Below are 17,276 nucleotides of genomic sequence, written 5' to 3' on the forward strand. Positions count from 1 at the left end.
GAAAGGTATTTCCCCCCAATTTTTTAAAGCATGAAAAATATACACACTAGATAGTATGAGCTTAATGATTTTTATAGGCATTACTAGAAGTCCAAAAGTCCTCCTCATCATCTCTTCCCAAGGACTACCCAAACCCTCCTACCCAAAGTCAGCTTCTAATACAACTAATAAGATTCCCCTATTTATAAATAGTATCTAAATGGAATCACATAACACATACTCATTTTGTCCCTCTCTTTTCTTTTTTCATTCAACTAATGTTTCAGAGACACAACCATTTTGTTGGATGTACCTGAAGTTCATTCATTTTAATTGCATTGTGAAACAACACAATCACTCAGCTACATATTGTCTATGGCTACTTTCTCAATGTAACAGCTGAGTTGAGACATATGGCCCAAAAAGCCTTAAAAGATCTGGCCCTTATAGAAAAAGTGTGCCAAACTCTGCTACAAAGCATTAGTTCTAAAACTTTAACGTACAACGGAATCACACGACGGGCTTGTTAAAACACAGAGTATTGGGACTCCATCCCCAGAATTTCTGCATAAGTAGGTATAGAGTACTTAGAATTTTCATTTCTAAAAAGATTCCAGGTGATGCTGATGCTACTATTGAGGAGAGAGAAGGAATAAACTTTGAGAATCACTGCTGTAGAGTATTCCATTGTATCTGTATACAATAACTTGTTCACCCATTCTACTTTTTTCTTTTTAAGAGACAGGATCTCTCTTTGTTGCCCAGGCTGGTCTCGAACTCCTGGCCTCAAGCAATTTCAAGCAATCCTCCCACAACACCGGGATTATAGGCACAAGTCAAGCCCCACTCTACTACTGATAGACACTGCTCTTAATTCTAATATTTGGTGATTAAAAATAACATCTTATGACCATTTCCACACAAAACTTTCGGTGTGCATTTATACCTATTTTTGAGTGAAAACACAGGATTATAAACTACATGTTTAACCACAGCAAATAATGCCAAACAGCATTCTGATGTGGTTGTGGCAATTTACATACACATCCCAGTGTATGTCCCTATAGACATATCTCTCCAATATTCGTATTGTCTGTCTTTTTCATTTTAGTCATTTCGGTGAATGCCTACTGGTGTCTCAATGTGATTTTAGCTTTGATTTCCCTGATGAATAACAAAGAAAAAACATTTTCCTATGTTTACTGCCGATTTGGATTCCCCCTTGTATGACATGCTTGTATTCATGATAAAAACTCTTGGCTGGGCACAGTGTCTCACATCTGTAACCCTAATGCTTTGGGAGGCCTAGCTGGGAGGATCACTTGAGGCCATGAGTTTGAGACTAACCAGGACAACATATGGAGACCCTGACTCTACAAAAATAAAGAAAAAAATTAGCTGAGCATGGTGGTATGCACCTGTAGTCCCAAGCTACTTGGGAGGCTGAGGCAAGACGATCTCTTGAGCCCAGGAGATCAAGTCTGCAGTGAGCTATGATTGCGCCACTGCACTCCACCCTGGGCTGCAGAGTGAGACTCTGTCTTAAAAACAAAAAACAAACAAGCAAAACTCTCAAAAAACATTATTGCCTTGTTCTTAGTCTCAGAGGAAAAGCACTCACAGTCTTTTTCATTCAATAAGATATTACCTGTATTTTGTAGATGTCCTTTATCAGAAAATCATTTTCTACTCCTGGTTTAAAAGAAAAAAAGGAATAGCTATGCAATTTTATCAACTGCTTTTTATATATCTCTAGAGATAATTGTGTTTCCTCCTTATTTATTAACAGATGATTAAACTGCTTGATTCAGTTAAATGTAAAGCACATGTTGAAAAAAAAATCTCCCTTTGGTTACAATGTATTATCCTTTTGTACATATTGATGGATTTTGCTAATATTTGTTTAGAATTTTTGTATCTGTGTTTATGAGTGAAACTGACCTGTAATTTCCACTTCTAATATCCTTAACAGATGTGTGTATCATTGATATCCTGGCCCCCTAAAATGTACTGAGAATTGTCCTTTTTTCTATTCCACCTACCAGCTTATGTCAGACTGATACTCTTTCTTCTTTCCATGTTGGTAGAATTCACCAGTGGAGCCACCATGGCTTGCAATGTTCTTCAGGGAAAGGTTTTAAATTACATATTCAATGTCATTAATAGTTACAGACACAGATTTTCTATTTCTTCTATGTCAGTTTTGAAAAGCTCTTTTGTTCGTATCATTTGACAAGTCTATTAACATAAAGTTATTCAGTGTGTCCGACTATCTTTTTAATATGTGTAGGATCCGGAGTAATACCCTCTATCACTGGGACTTTGGTTATGTATATCCCTCTCTCTGTCTTGTCTCTCTCTCTCTCTCTCTCTCTCTCAGATGAATTCCTTGAGGGGTTCATCAATATTATTAGCCCTTTCAAAGTATTACTTTTGGTTTGGTTGATCCTCTCCCATGGTATATTTGTTTTCACACTTTTATTAATTTCCTCTTTTATCTGTATTATTTCATTTTCTCTACTTTCCTCTGGTTTAGTTTGCTGATCTTTTTCCCAATTGTTGACAGGGATCACTGATTTTAAACAAAAATCTTCTAAGAGCTATGAAATGTTCCTCTAAGTATAGCTTTAGGCATTTCCCATAGTTTTAATATGTAACATGTCATTAAGTACAATATATTTTCTAATTGTTCAACCTCTAGGCTATTTAGAATTTTTTTTGTTGTTGAGACAGAGTCTCGCTCTGTCGCCCAGGCTGGAGTGCAGTGGCCCAATCTCAGCTCACTGCAAGCTCCGCCTCGCGGGTTCACACTATTCTCCTGCCTCAGCCTCCTGAGTAGCTGGGACTACAGGGGCCCACCACCATGCCCGGCTAATTTTTTTGTATTTTTAGTAGAGACGGGGTTTCACCATGTTAGCCAGGATGGTCTCGATCTCCTGACCTCGTGATCCGCCCACCTCAGCCTCCCAAAGTGCTGGGATTACAGGCGTGAGCCACCGCACCCAGCCTAGAATATTTCTTAATTTTTAATCATATAGGTATTTTTCAGTTGTTTTTTAGTTATTGATTTCAGGTATAATTTTATTATGGTATTAAAATCTGTGTCATTTCAATCCTTGGAAATCTGACTTTCACTTTATGGTCCAGGATATAAACAAATTTTGTAAATATTCCACACAAACTTGAAAAAAAAAGTGCATTCTGCAGCTGTTGATGCGGTGTTCTATACATATCAGTTATATATTTGATTTTTATTTTTTTTTATTTTTTTATTTTTTTTGAGACGGATTCTCGCTCTGTCGCCCAGGCTGGAGTGCAGTGGTGCAATCTCGGCTCACTGCAAGCTCCGCCTCCCGGGTTCATGCCACTCTCCTGCCTCAGCCTCTCCGAGTAGCTGGGACTATAGGCGCCCGCCACCATGCCCGGCTAATTTTTTTTGTATTTTTAGTAGAGACGGGGTTTCACCGTGGTCTCAATCTCCTGACCTCATGATCCGCCCGCCTCGGCCTCCCAAAGTGCTGGGATTACAAGCGTGAGCCACCGCGCCCGGCCTGATTTTTAAATCTTCTATATCCTTAATTGATTAGGTTTCAGGCCTAAGGGCAGGAAACTGACATTCTGCTCTGAAGGACAGTCAGTGATGGATGCCCACAAAGGTACTAATCTCATCTTCTAGATATTTTAAATCTTCTATATCCTTACCAGCTTTTTGAACACTTATTCTATCGGCAAGTCAGCATGGTATGTTAAAACATTCCACTATGATGGTAAATATATTTTTCTTCTTCAAGTTTTATTCATTATTGCTTTATATATTTTGAGGTTATGCTATCAGGTGCTTCTAAATTTTGAACTGTATACTACTTCCCAAGGAAGTGAATAATGCTAAAGGGTAGCATTATTAAATATTCCTTTTTATCTCTAGTAATGCTTGAAATATGATATTAATATAGCTACAACTGCTTTTTTTCTTAAGGTTTGCTAAATCTTCGCTCATCCTTTTAATCTTTCTATATACTTATACTTACAATGTCTCTCATAAGCAACAATCAGTTTAGTTTAGTTTTGTATTGTATCTAGTCTGACAATCTTTACCTTCTAGTTAGAGCAATGAATCAATTATATTTAATGTAATCACTAATATTTATGAGATTAAATCAAACACCTTACTACTTGTTCTTTGACTTTCGTGGCATTCCTTTTATTTCTTGCTTTCTTCTAGATTGAGTGTTTTTATTTTACTTATCCTCTGTATTTTTTTTTAAGTTTTATATTATTTTACTATTTTTGGCAATTCTAGAAAACATGTATCCTTAACTTATCACTAACAGAAATAATATCTCTGTAACTTGGCATTTAATACAAAGATCTTAGAGTATCTTAAATTCTATTTACTCCTAACTTATATGCTATTACTGTCATGTATTTTAGTTACATTTAAACATTAAATAGTTCTGCTTTTTATGTTCTTTTTTTTTTTTTTTTTTTTTTTTTTTTGAGATGGAGTCTCGCTCTGTCACCCAGGATGGAGTGCAATAGCACAATCTCGGCTCACTGGAACTTCCGCGAACCCTTCCCAGGTACAAGCAATTCTCCTGCCTCAGCCCCGAGTAGCTGGGATTGCAGGCGCCTGCCACCACGCCCTGCTAATTTTTGTATTTTTAGTAGAGTCAGGGTTTCACCATGTTGGCCAGGCTGGTCTCACACTCCTGACCTCAGGTGATCCACCTGCCTTAGCCTCCCAAAGTGCTGGGATTACAGATGTGAGCCACCACGCCCAGCCTAAATAGTTCTATTTAAACCATAAAAGTTATTTTTAACTTTGTCTAATTAATATTCACTTAGATTCAACGACTTTTTTATAATTTTCATTGCTCTTCATTCCTTCCTGTACCTGAGCTACAATCGGAAACAACTTGCTGCCTAAACAATATACTTTGGTTTTAAGGAAAATATGCCATTGTCTCCTAGCTTCCACTATTTCCACTGAAAGGCTGACTGCCAAGTCTTATTGTTGCATCTTTAAAGATAGAAATGTCCCTGACTTACAATGATTCAACTTTACAATGGGGTGAAACTGTCATAATTTCTACAGACTTTATCTTTGCCTAGGCTGGTGATATGTGGTACATGAGATATTCAACATTTTTACTATAAAATAGGTGTTGTGTTAGATGATTTTGCCCAACTGTAGGTTAATATAACTGTTCTGAGCACATTTAATGTCCTGCACATTTAAGGTAGGCTATGTCAAGTTATGATGCTTGGTAGGTTAGATGTATTAAAGGCATTTTTGACTTAAAATATTTTCAACTTGGCAAGGAGCATCTGTAGTCTCTGGTTTCCTCTAGCTGCTTTTTAGACTTTTTTCATTGTCTTTGGTTTACTATAATTTTCTAGGCATAAATATCTTTGGAATTAACATGCCTTGGATTCTTAAAGAGCTTTTCAAATGTATGCTTGTTGCGTTTGCTTTTTTGTTTTGACAGTTTTGGAACATTCTCAACCATTACGTCTTCAAATATGGCTTCTAACTTATTCTACGTCTCTCACACACATCTTTCCAAAATTCCTATGGCACATGTTAGACCCTTTCACTATGCTCTTAGAGTATAAGTCTCTTTCTTATCTTTTTTCATTAGGCTCAGTATTTTCTTCTGGTCTATCTTCCAATTTACTAATTTTACTAACCTGTATCTTACTATTAAAAACCATCTGTGTCTTCTCGATTTCACAGTACTTTTTAGTTCTAGGTTTTCCCCAATTTGAGATTTTTAAAAGTAATTTGTAGTTCTTTAATAAAAATATTGCACCTTATTTTTAAAGATTTCTTGAAAGCATGGTTACTTTCCAGTCCATGTCTAGTGCTAATATCATTGGCTGGATCCACTGTGGTACTGTTATCTCATTTCTCTTGGGATTTTGTTGTTGTTGTTGTTGTTGTTGTTATTGTTGTTGTTGAGACGCAATCTCACTCTGTCACTCAGGCTGCAGTGCAGCGGTACAAACTCAGCTCACTGCAACCTCCACCTCCTGGGTTCAAGCAATTCTCCTCCCTCAGCCTCTTGTATAGCTGGGATTATAGGCATGTGCCATCAAGCCCAGCTAATTTTTGTATTTTTAGTAAAGATGGGGTTTCACCATGTTGACCAGGCTGGTCTTGAACTCCTGACCTCAAGTGATCCACCTGCCTCAGCCTCCCAAAGTGTTGGGAATACAGACGTGAGCCACCATGCCCGGCTACATTTCTCGTGGTTTTTATTCATGCTGGTTTGCCTCCATGTATGTCTTTATGTCTCTGTCTCTGTGTCTCTCTTTCTCTCTCTCTCTCTCTGTTTTGGACTGAGTGTTAGATCCTGTATATGAAAAATTATAAAGATAATTTTAGCAGTTGGATGATGTCTTCTTTTAGTGGAGATTGTGTTTGCTCTTGGCAGGTGGCTAAGAATACTACAAATTTTATATTATTTTAACCTAATTGGGAACTGAGATGATTTTAAACTGGGCTTCAGTCCTTCTGATGCCAGGTTTACTTCTGATTTACTTTTGTCTGAGATGTAACCCTTTAGGGATCTCAACCTAAAGCCTATAGGAATTACCAAGGGCCTCCTCCTTATCTTTGAGTCAGAAGAAAACTCTGCTCAATTCCTCATACTCTCAAGCCTTGCCCTTTTAGAATCAGAAACACTACAAAAATAACGAAATGTCTATAGGAACAAGGCAGCACCCAAATGCTGGGCTCACTTCCCTAGATTTCTTTCTTATAGTCTAGGCCCTGTAAAACTTATTTGAAGGTACTCCAATGCCTTCAAATATATGTTGTTGAAGTTTTTTGGTTGTTCTCCAAGGTAAGGTTCATCAAAAGTTTCTAGTCTGACAACAACAGAAGTAAAATGGATGAAACAAAAACTTGCTAGATTATGAGCTCCTCAAATAAGATCCCTGAACTCTAAATTTTCTATCTTCTATGCTTAGCACACTGCCTGGCACACAACTGTTGTTCAATTTACTGATGAATCAATCAAATGAAGAATAATTCTCAGCAAGTAAGGAAAAGAAAAAAGAGGGCAGTAATACAAGCAACAGAAAACATACAATTGGCCCTCCATATCTGCAAAAGGTTCCACATTTGTAGCTCCAACCGACCACATATCAAAAATATTTAAGAGAAAAAAATACAAAAAATATAAACTTAGAAACAGTATAGCAACTATTTACATAACATTTACAGTGTATTAAGTATAAGAAACTGAGAGATGATCTAATGTATACTGGAGAATGTGCATAGGTTATGGGCAAACACCATGCCATTTTACATAAGGGACTTGAGCATCTGTGGATTTTGGTATTCTTCAGCAGGGGGTCCTGAAACCAATCCCCTGTGGATACCCAGGGATGGCTGTACTTTCAAATATCAGAAACCTCTTTGGGTCTCTTAGTCTACATTATAATCTCTACCACTACCTTGATTCAGTTCAGAATCACTCACCCATTCTACAGTCATGTGCCACACAAAGACATTTCAGTCAAGGACCAACTGCATATACAACAGGGATCCCTAATCTCACAAAAAATTCATATTGTCTACTGACGTCTTGATCCTGACCCTGTGTAGGCCTATGCTAATATGCTATGGTAATATGTATGTATACATGCTAATATGTATGTACGTGTCTTTGCTTTTAACAAAAAAGTTTTTAAAGTTTTAAAAAAATTCAATAGAAAAAGGGCTTATAATTATATAAAGAGAAAACATTTTTGTACAGCTGTACGATGTGTTTGTGTTTTAAATTGCTACTACAAAGTCAAAAAGTTAAAAAAGTTTATAAAGTAAAAACATTACAGTAGGCTCAGGTTAATTTATTATTACAAAAAAAATTAATAAATTTAGTGTAACTTAAGTGTACAGTGTTTATAAAGTCTAAGTAGTGTGTGTACAGTAATGTCCTAGGCCTTTATCACCACTCACCCAACATCTCACCCAGAGTAACTTCCAGTCCTGCAAGCTCTAATCATGGTAGGTGCCCTATGTAACTGTACCATTTTTTATCTTTTATATTGTATTTTTACTGTATCTTTTCTATGTTTAGATACATTTAGATACACAAATACTTACCATTGTGTTACAATTGCCTACAATATTCAGTGTAGCATGCTGTACAGGTTTGTGGCCTAGGAGCAATAGGCTATATCATATAGCCTAGGTGTGTAGGAGGCTATATCACCTAGGTTTGTGTAAATACAGGATGATGTTCATATAACAGCGAAATCACCCAATGATGCATTTCTCAGAACATATCCTCATCATTAAGTGACACATGACAGTACTTCAACTAGTTCATAGATTTTTCTCCTTCTTTCCAGTTCACTGCTCTTCAGTCCAATTCAAGTCCTCTGCTAAATATACTTCAAATAGCTTCTCATTGTTTGAAAAATTTTAATCTTCCCTGTATGACATATAAGTCCACTGTTTTAAGTACAATGTGTATAATGTTACCTTTGCCTAAAATATCTTTTCCCATTGACAATCTAGTGAGCTCCAGCTCACTATTTGAAACTATATGCCAGAATCAACACTGGAAAATTTTTGCAGCCTTTCAGGTAGTTCCAATCAACCTCATCCTTTGTGTAACTACTTTACCTTATATCTGATTATAGCATTTACATCCTGCATGGCAATTATTACATCTCTTTCCCATCCTATATGCCTATGTACTCCTTTCGGACAAAATTTAGAACCAAACCATAGTCATCATATTGAAGATTTTTCCTACAAATGTACCTGTGATACTGTATCTTCTTTTTAAAAATTTTAACCTTAACTGATTTTATACTCAACTGAACTTAACAAGTAATCACTGAGTACCCATTTCATACTAGTTACCAATGAGGTACATATAAATAAGACACTTAACAAGATTCTGATCCATAATTGCACCACATTGCCCAAAACGTTGATATTCAGGGTAGCAAGTAAATGAGAATCACCCATCTTCCAAGGAGTTTTGAACACATTTTCCATAAACTCTAAGGTTTTTTATTTTTATATATAATACGTTTATGGCCAAGGCATTTCTTCTGGCTCTCTGTCTAATCTAGACTTCTAGAAAAGAATAATTTCAGTTTACAATAAAGAATGCTTGTCTTTTTCAAAAGCAATTTAACCAATGTTCTGTTTAATGATCCACAGAGCAACTGATGTTCTGCTCTGTAAAATATAGAACCCAGAAAACAAAATGCACTCCCTCACCCTTCTAACATATGTACTTATTTGCAAGAGATAAAGAATATTAACTTAATATGATTTATGTAAGAGTCTTGGACTGAATCAAGAGACATGGATGGCAATCCCAGCTTATTAGCTTTTGATTAAAAGAAAATATTATAGAGCCAGAGTGTTAAGGTTTGAATACTGGCTTTAGACAACATCTGAAAAACTAGAATAAAAACAGTGCTGACTGATAAGTAACACTACATAACTCATAAGTGTTAGCTAACATTATAACAAATAATATTATCTTTCCAAAGCTCTAGGGTAGCATCTAGCTAAAAAGTTATATGTTTAAAACTTTAAGCATTCATCAAGCTGGCCAGGACTAACATTGTCATGCTATTGTTAACCAGCCAGTATGTCCTTTAAGCAAAATAGAGGCACTTTTTTAAAAAGCTAAGACAGCAACAAGATCCAATGATGGGAGACTTGATGATATAAAGATCTTTTCTCCCTCTTTTCTGTAGACCTGCTAGCTGTTATAGTGTTTCTGTTCATTTTCTATTCTTAACCATTTCCCTTGAGTTCAGTTTGATGAAACCTGTGTCTACCTATGTCCTCATACACAAATTCTGGGGTACAATGTAAACCTATTACTGATTTCAACCTTAGTTTGGAGAAAAAGTCCACATTTTGTTTGACCCTTCCTTTACCCTAATAATTCTCATGGAAACTGAAAGCCCACTCTTTTTTTTTGAGATGGAGTCTCAACTCAGTCGCCCAGGCTGGAGTAGAGTGGCGCAATCTCGGCTCACTGCAACCTCCGCCTCCCACATTCAGGTGATTCTCCTGCCTCAGCCTCCTTAGTAGCTGGGATTACAGGCTCCTGCCACCACACAAGGCTAATTTTTGTATTTTTAGTAGAGACGGGGTTTCACCATGTTGGTCAGCCTGGTCTCAAACTCCTGACCTCGTCCGTCCACCTCGACCTCCTAAAATGCTGAGATTACAGGTGTGAGCCACCACTCCCAGCCAAAAGCACACTCTTTTTATACTAACTTAATCAATCTTGAGATTCTCATAAGAAATATCTAGTTACCCATCTTGGTCTCTCCATACCTAGTTTCTTTGTATCTACACTCTGTATTGACTTAAGATTCTGTTAAGTTCCTCTATCCCACCCTAGAACTAAGAGACCAAAGCAATCAAACAAGCATACAGTTGGCCCTCCATATCCTCGAGGGATTGGTTCCAGGACTCCCCGTGGATACCAAATCCACAGATGCTCAAGTCTCTTACATAAATGGCTTAGTACAGTCAGCCCTCTGTATATGCAGGTTTGTATCAGTAGTTTTGTATCAGCCACGGGTTGAATGCTTGGATGTAAAACCCAAAGATAAGGAGGACCGACTGACTGTACTTAGCATTACACACAGTGACCATGTAGCAATTAAAAATCAACACCATTGTTTCCAAACCCGTGTGGAAGAAAAAGAAAAAAGAAAAAAAAAATCAACACCAGCAATAAAAACAAAACAAAACAAACACACACATCTTTTTAATCAATGGTTCATTCAAGGCCAGGAGTGGTAGTTCCTGACTGTAATCCCAGCACTTTGGGAGGTCAAGGTGGGAGGATTGCTTGAGCCTAAGAGTTTGAGACCATTCTGGGCAACATAGTGACACCTTGTCTCTACAAAAAATAAAAACAAAAATTAGCTGAGTGTGGTGATGTGCACCTGTGGTCCTAGCTCTTGAGTGGCTGAGGTCGGGGGACTGCTTGAGCCCCAGAGGTCGACACAGTGAGCCAAGATCACGCCACTGTACTTCAGCTTGGGCGACAGAGCAAGAAGACCCATCTCTAAAAAAACAGACTCCCCTGCAAAAACAACAAAGGTGCAATCAAATAAGCATATATAAGCAATCTTGAGACAGTCTCATTCTGTTGCCCAGTCTGGCGTGCAGTGGCTCAAACACAGCTCACTGCAACCTACACCTCCCAGGCTCAGGTGATCCTCCCACCTGGGTCTCCTGAGTAGCTGGGACTACTGGCATGCAATACCACATCTGGTTAATTTTTATATTTTTTGTAGAGACAGGGTTTCGCCATGCTGCCCAGGCTGGTTTCTAACTCCTGGGCTCAAGAGATCCACCCACCTTGGCCTCCCAAAATGCTGGGATTGTCAGTGTGAGCCACCGCACCCAGCCAGCAAATCTATTTAGGGGACTATAAAACCTCTGTCATCTGCTTACAATGATATGTGGACCACAATATTCTATTGAAAGACAAGATTTAGGCCGGGCACAGTGGCTCATGCCTATAATCCCAGCACTTTGGGAGGCTGAGGCGGGCAGATCACGAGGTCAGGAGATCGAGACCATCCTGGCTAACACGGTGAAACCCCGTCTCTACTAAAACTACAAAAAAATTAGCCAGGCATGGCGGCAGGCACCTGTAGTCCCAGCTACTCAGGGAGGCTGAGCCAGGAGAATGGCATGAACCTGCGAGGCAGAGATTGCAATGAGCCGAGATTGGGCCACTGCACTCCAGCCTGGGTGACAGAGCGAGACTCAGTCAAAAAAAAAAAAAAAAAAAAAAAAAGATTTAAAATGCTTATTATGTGCTCTCCATTCTTTTAGTAAAATATTACAACTGATATTATGATAAACAATTGAAGCTACCAGACTACTCTGTTGTACCTCACATTTCTAACCCCATCAGTTGAGTTTACATATACAAAGAGGCAACAGTATTTGTTCCCAAGCCGATTTACTTCGGTTATTTTTGTTTGTAAAGGCACGTTTCAATATTTAATAGAAACACTATGTAAATAAATAAAATGTGTGAAAAAATAAAGTGAATTATTATGAATATGACTCAAAGATAATGTGTGCTGGGGGGACAAGTGTATACATATTTAGGTACTCACTTGTTCCAATTTAAAGATATGCTGATTAAAGTAGTGCTGTAAACGTTCATTAGCAAAATTAATACAGAACTGTTCAAAGCTGTTACTTTCATAATCTTCAAACCCAAAAATATCAAGAACACCAATGGACAATGTCTGTAAAACAAGAGAAAGTTGTGATTAAAAGTAATGTTTAAATTTATTTAATGAATAATATCCACAACATAAGTAACAAAATGCTCAGTTCCTCTAAAGCAGTGCACAGGGGATTGTGTTTGGCCAGTATTCAAAACATATCATGAATTAAAAGTATTTTAGTTATCTTTATCTTACTTTTATCCTAATTTAAAAAAATATTCAAACTGTTAATACATATAATCTATAGATTACAGAAATGTGTGAAGCAAGGTTAGTGGCCTGTTATCTTAAGAAACCTCAGAAATTCCTAATATCTAAAAGGGAATGGAAAAAAACAGAGTGTGAGGAAATCAAAAGGTTATTTTAATGAAGGATCAAGAGAGGTAGGTTACTCCGGCTATACCAAGAGGACAATGCAATTGTTCCTATTTTGACTTCTGTATCCCAATAAATAGAATTCTTCATTAAGAACCAAACTAGTATATTTTATCAGCCTCATGAAGACTGAGTGAAACTAGATGTCAGAACATATGGTTTCTTTTTTATTTTTGAGACGGAGTCTCGATCTGTCGCCCAGGCTGGAATACAGTGACGTGATCTCAGTTCACTGTAACCTCTGCCACCAGGGTTCATGCGATTCTCCTGCCTCAGCCTCACCAGCAGCTGGGTTTACCAAGGCATGCACCACCATTCCTGGCTAATTTTTTGTATTTTTGGTAGAGACGGGTTTCACCATGTTGGCCAGTCTGGTATCAAACTCTTGAGTGCAGGTGATCCACCCGCCTTGGCCTCCCACGGTGCTGGGATTACAGGCGTGAGCCACTGCACCCTGCCAGAACATATGGTTTCGTAAAGTTAAAAATATTTGTTAAAAAAAAAAGTATGAGGTTTAAAATGTTGAATAGTGCTAAAAGGATTATAACAAAAGACAGCAATCCCTGCCTCATCATCAAGGTCTGCTCCCTAAAGTCAATCACATTCAAATCTTTCAGCTGTTTGGTAGAATACAGAACATAAATGCTTATTCTTCTATTTCACTTCTAGGAATAATCTAACTTCTTACTGTGGATTTGGCTCTAATACCTGCATATAAACACTTTTCTCACCACCCCAACCCATTCTGGAAATACAGTTGTATGACAATTTTGGTTAAATGAAAATAATTTTTCTCCACTGGTGCTAAGAGATACAATGGGCAAACTGATACAATGAATGAAAAATAGTAAGATTTTTTTTTAAAAGCCTGTACTAAGAGTATTTTGTTTAATTCTGCTAAGTCTAGGCCCTTAAAAAAATTAAAATAATGCCCTTCAAAAATAAATCAATTTGATAAATTAGATTACAATTTAAATTAATTTTTATGACTGTGAGTTTACCTGAAGCATGAAAAATTAATATAAGAGCAATTTCACATTTAAGGCAATAGGATTAAATTTAAAAGATGACATTTTTAATCAGTCTGACAAGGTGGACTAGTCCATGAAGGCTGCCCAGAAAATACAACTAGATGTGAAGTGATTAAATACCTATAATCTGCCATATTAAAAATACAGTTAGGAAAAGTCTAAACATAAAAAAATTATAATTATAAAAATATAAGAATAAATATTTTATAATCTTGGACTAGAAGAGGCCTTCCTCTGTAAGTAAAATACATATACAAAATGCAAAACTAAAAACCAGAAAAATGACAGAACTGCAAAAAAAATTACAACATAAAATCATAAAAACAGATAGTATAAATCTAAAAAGTAAATAAGAGAGAAAATAATTGCAATATATATCAAACTATAGGCTTCCACAAATATCCACAATAAATGCCTTCTAAAAAGGAGTAGGCCAGGCATGGTGGCTCACGCCTGTAATCCCAGCACTTTGGGAGGCCAAGGAGGGCAGGTCACTTGAGGTCAGGTGTTCGAGACCAGCCTGGCCAACATGGTGAAACCCGTCTCGACTAAAAATACAAAAATTAGCCAGGCATTGTGGTACGCGCCTGTAATCCCAGGTACTTGGGAGGCTGAGGCAGGAGAATCACTTGAACCCAGGAGACGGAGGTTGCAATGAGCCAAGATCATACCATTGTACTCCAGCTGGGGTAAAAAGAGACACTGTCTCAAAAATAAAATTAAATTAAAAATAAAATAAAAATAAAAAGGAGTATCAAAAAGACAAAATAAAAAACAAAAATAACACAAAGATATTTTTAAAATACAGAGAAGAAATAAAAGAGAAAACATGAGGTGATGCTGAACTTTTCTCATTAAAAATAATGCAATAAAATGAAACCATTCCCCTTATCAGATTAGGAGATGTAAATACCAATAACATCCAATGTGGGTAAAGGTGTAGGGGATCAGGTGCTTTCACACACTGCTGCTGGAAATGTACAGTCTTTTTTGGAAAGTGTCAAATTTTTAAAATGTATCTATCCTTAAACTCAGCAATCAGCAGGGCACGGTGGCTCACGCCTATAATCACAGCACTTTGGGAGACCAAAGCAGATAAATCACCTGAGGTCAAGAGTTCAAGACCAGCCTGGCCAACACGGTGAGACCCTGTCTCTATTAAAAATACAAAAATGAGCTGGGTGTGGTGGTGGGCACCCATAATCCCAGCTACTCAGGAGGCTGAGGCAGGAGAATCGCTTGAACCAGAGGTTGTAGTGAGATCATGCCACTGCACTCCAGCCTGGGTGAGAGCAAGACACTGTCTCAAAAAGAAAAAAACAAAAAAAAAACAAAAAAAAACAGCAATCCCACTTTGATAATTTTATGTTAGAGAAATGTATACACAGGTAAGTAAAAGAATATTTGTTATAGCATTGTTCACAACAATAAAACAAACAATCTATTTTTAATGGATGGATTTATGGTACACATCTTACTATATAACATTTTTTTAAATAGCCAGGTCCAGATATATAATGAGACAGAAAATATTTCAAGAGATTCTAGGTAAAAAAATACATATATTTATGTTTGAAAGAATACAGAGAGCATGATTCTATTTACATTTTTTAAAGCAACTCTGAATATACACGTTTGGGAGGTAAGAACACATAAGAAAACAGGTCTGGAAAGACACACAGAACAATTCTTCTGAACAGGGTAATAAATAACAAATAAAAGTGATTTCTTACTTATTACTCTATATAATTCTGTGTTTTTAAATTTCATGTATTAACCAGTTTATTAAAATAGCTTTCAGGGAAAAACATATTATAATCCAATATATCATTACCTTGGTATTATGCTCCAAATCTTTACTATTCAGAAGTGCATGGTTAATTCGAAAAACTATCCAGTCAAACAGGGCACTATATAGAGACTTAGCCATGGAGTTCCTCACTGTCACAGCCTGAAAAACAAAAGGATTACAAGTGCATGTAAAATTGACAATGATATGATTAAGATACTATGACAAAGTTTTTTGCTCCCATTCAAGAAAGAAACTTACTATCCTGAATTAGAAACTAATTTTTCTCTCAAAATAAAAAATCTATAACTGAAGTTGTTTGTTTGTTTTTGAGAGTTTGGCTCTCATTGCCCAGGCTGGAATGCAATGGCGCAATCTCGGCTCACGGCAGCCTCCGCCTCCTGGGTTCAAGTGATTCTACTGCCTTAGCTTCCCAAGTAGCTGGGATTACAGGCATGCACCACCACGCCTGGCTAATTTTTTATTTTTAGTAGAAACGGGGTTTCTCCATGTTGGTCAGGCTGGTCTCAAATTCCTGACCTCAGGTGATTCGCCCGTCTCGGCCTCCCAAAGTGCTGGGATTACAGGCGTGAGCCACCGCACCCAGCCAATTGAAGTTTTCCACATGTACTCATTCAATTAGTCCCACTCAGAGAATCTAGGTTAAAACTGCCATTAAAGATAAGAGAAACAAAATGTAGGTCACTCAGTTCAAAACATGTTTACTAAAAATTGGGATATATATTCCCCTAGGAAAGAAGGTATAATTGGAAGTTTACAAACAAATGACTGCCAGTTAAAGTAGGTAAGAGTATTCTAGGCAGAGGAATAAATCTGTTAGGAAAAAGCCATTATTTTCTGTGGAATCCTAACCACTCTTTTAAAACATACACTAATACAACCACAATTACATTGGTAGTTGTCTTCAGCTTGTCACCCATAGAAACTTCTAGAATTACTCCATCCTCAAAGACAGAAACAATTCCTTCATTACGTAGTTACAAAATTTATTTTTTCCTCACCCTAAGCTTTCTAAGTTTATAAAAATTCTCTATACTATCTGCTCTATTTTCCTGTAAGTCTGAAATTGTTCTAAAAAACCAAAGAATTTCACCATTTAGAAAGCATAAATTTACGAAAAAAAAAAAGAGAGTAGGGTATGGCACATGTCTTACAGAATTGAGTCTTAGCACTTAGAAGAATATAAATCCTAGTAATTTACATATTTTTATCTAGGGGCTTATTCTGAAGCTTGTATATTCAGGTATATATTTATAACTCTATTTTGAAGTATAAAGAAAACAGAGAGTAATGATTAAGAACTAGACTATCTTCCAATTCCAGTTTTTCTACTTATTCTAGCTGCATAATTGTGACTAAGTTACTTAACCTCTTAGGCTACTGGTTATACATCTGTAAAAAGAAGGTAATACTACAACCTACCACATAGGTGATGAATTAATTTCTGAATACTGAAGGAAAAAAAAAGCTTCAAGTTCCTAGACCAAAAAATAACTGACTACATAGCATAAAGAAGACTGGTACCAAATTCTCTATCTTCAACACTAGAAACCTGTATTATTTTTTATTGTTGTGGAGTTTTAGAATATTTTTAATCTGCAAATGGTTGAATCCTTGGATGTGGAATCTGAGCATCAGGTGAACCAACTATCAAGAAAACCAAGGGCAGAATGAAAATATAACAGAATACCACTGTATTTTTTCCCCAGAAAGAAAAGAAAAAAAAAGATAATCTGATACAATTCAGGAAAAGTACAATATTTTAAAACTAAATCAACAAATATAAGACATAGAATAAGCATATAAACATTATCACAATAAAC

The 17,276-nt window shown here is 36.7% G+C and overlaps 1 protein-coding gene across 5 annotated transcripts in view; it reads right to left on the reverse strand.

Moving 5' to 3' along the window:
* The window catches only part of MYO9A (myosin IXA), a 304,154-nt gene that overhangs the window by 162,823 nt on the left and 124,055 nt on the right, over nt 1–17,276 (reverse strand). For all 5 annotated transcript variants that reach the window (XM_030814687.1, XM_030814685.1, XM_030814686.1 and 2 more), the window contains 2 exons: nt 15,478–15,594; nt 12,121–12,255 (listed from right to left, as the gene is read on the reverse strand). In XM_030814687.1, coding sequence (XP_030670547.1) covers nt 12,121–12,255; nt 15,478–15,594 — 252 coding nt within the window. The remainder of the gene's footprint in view (nt 1–12,120; nt 12,256–15,477; nt 15,595–17,276) is intronic.

The sequence above is a fragment of the Nomascus leucogenys genome, chromosome 6, assembly GCF_006542625.1.
Source record: "Nomascus leucogenys isolate Asia chromosome 6, Asia_NLE_v1, whole genome shotgun sequence".
Lineage (NCBI taxonomy): Eukaryota > Metazoa > Chordata > Mammalia > Primates > Hylobatidae > Nomascus > Nomascus leucogenys.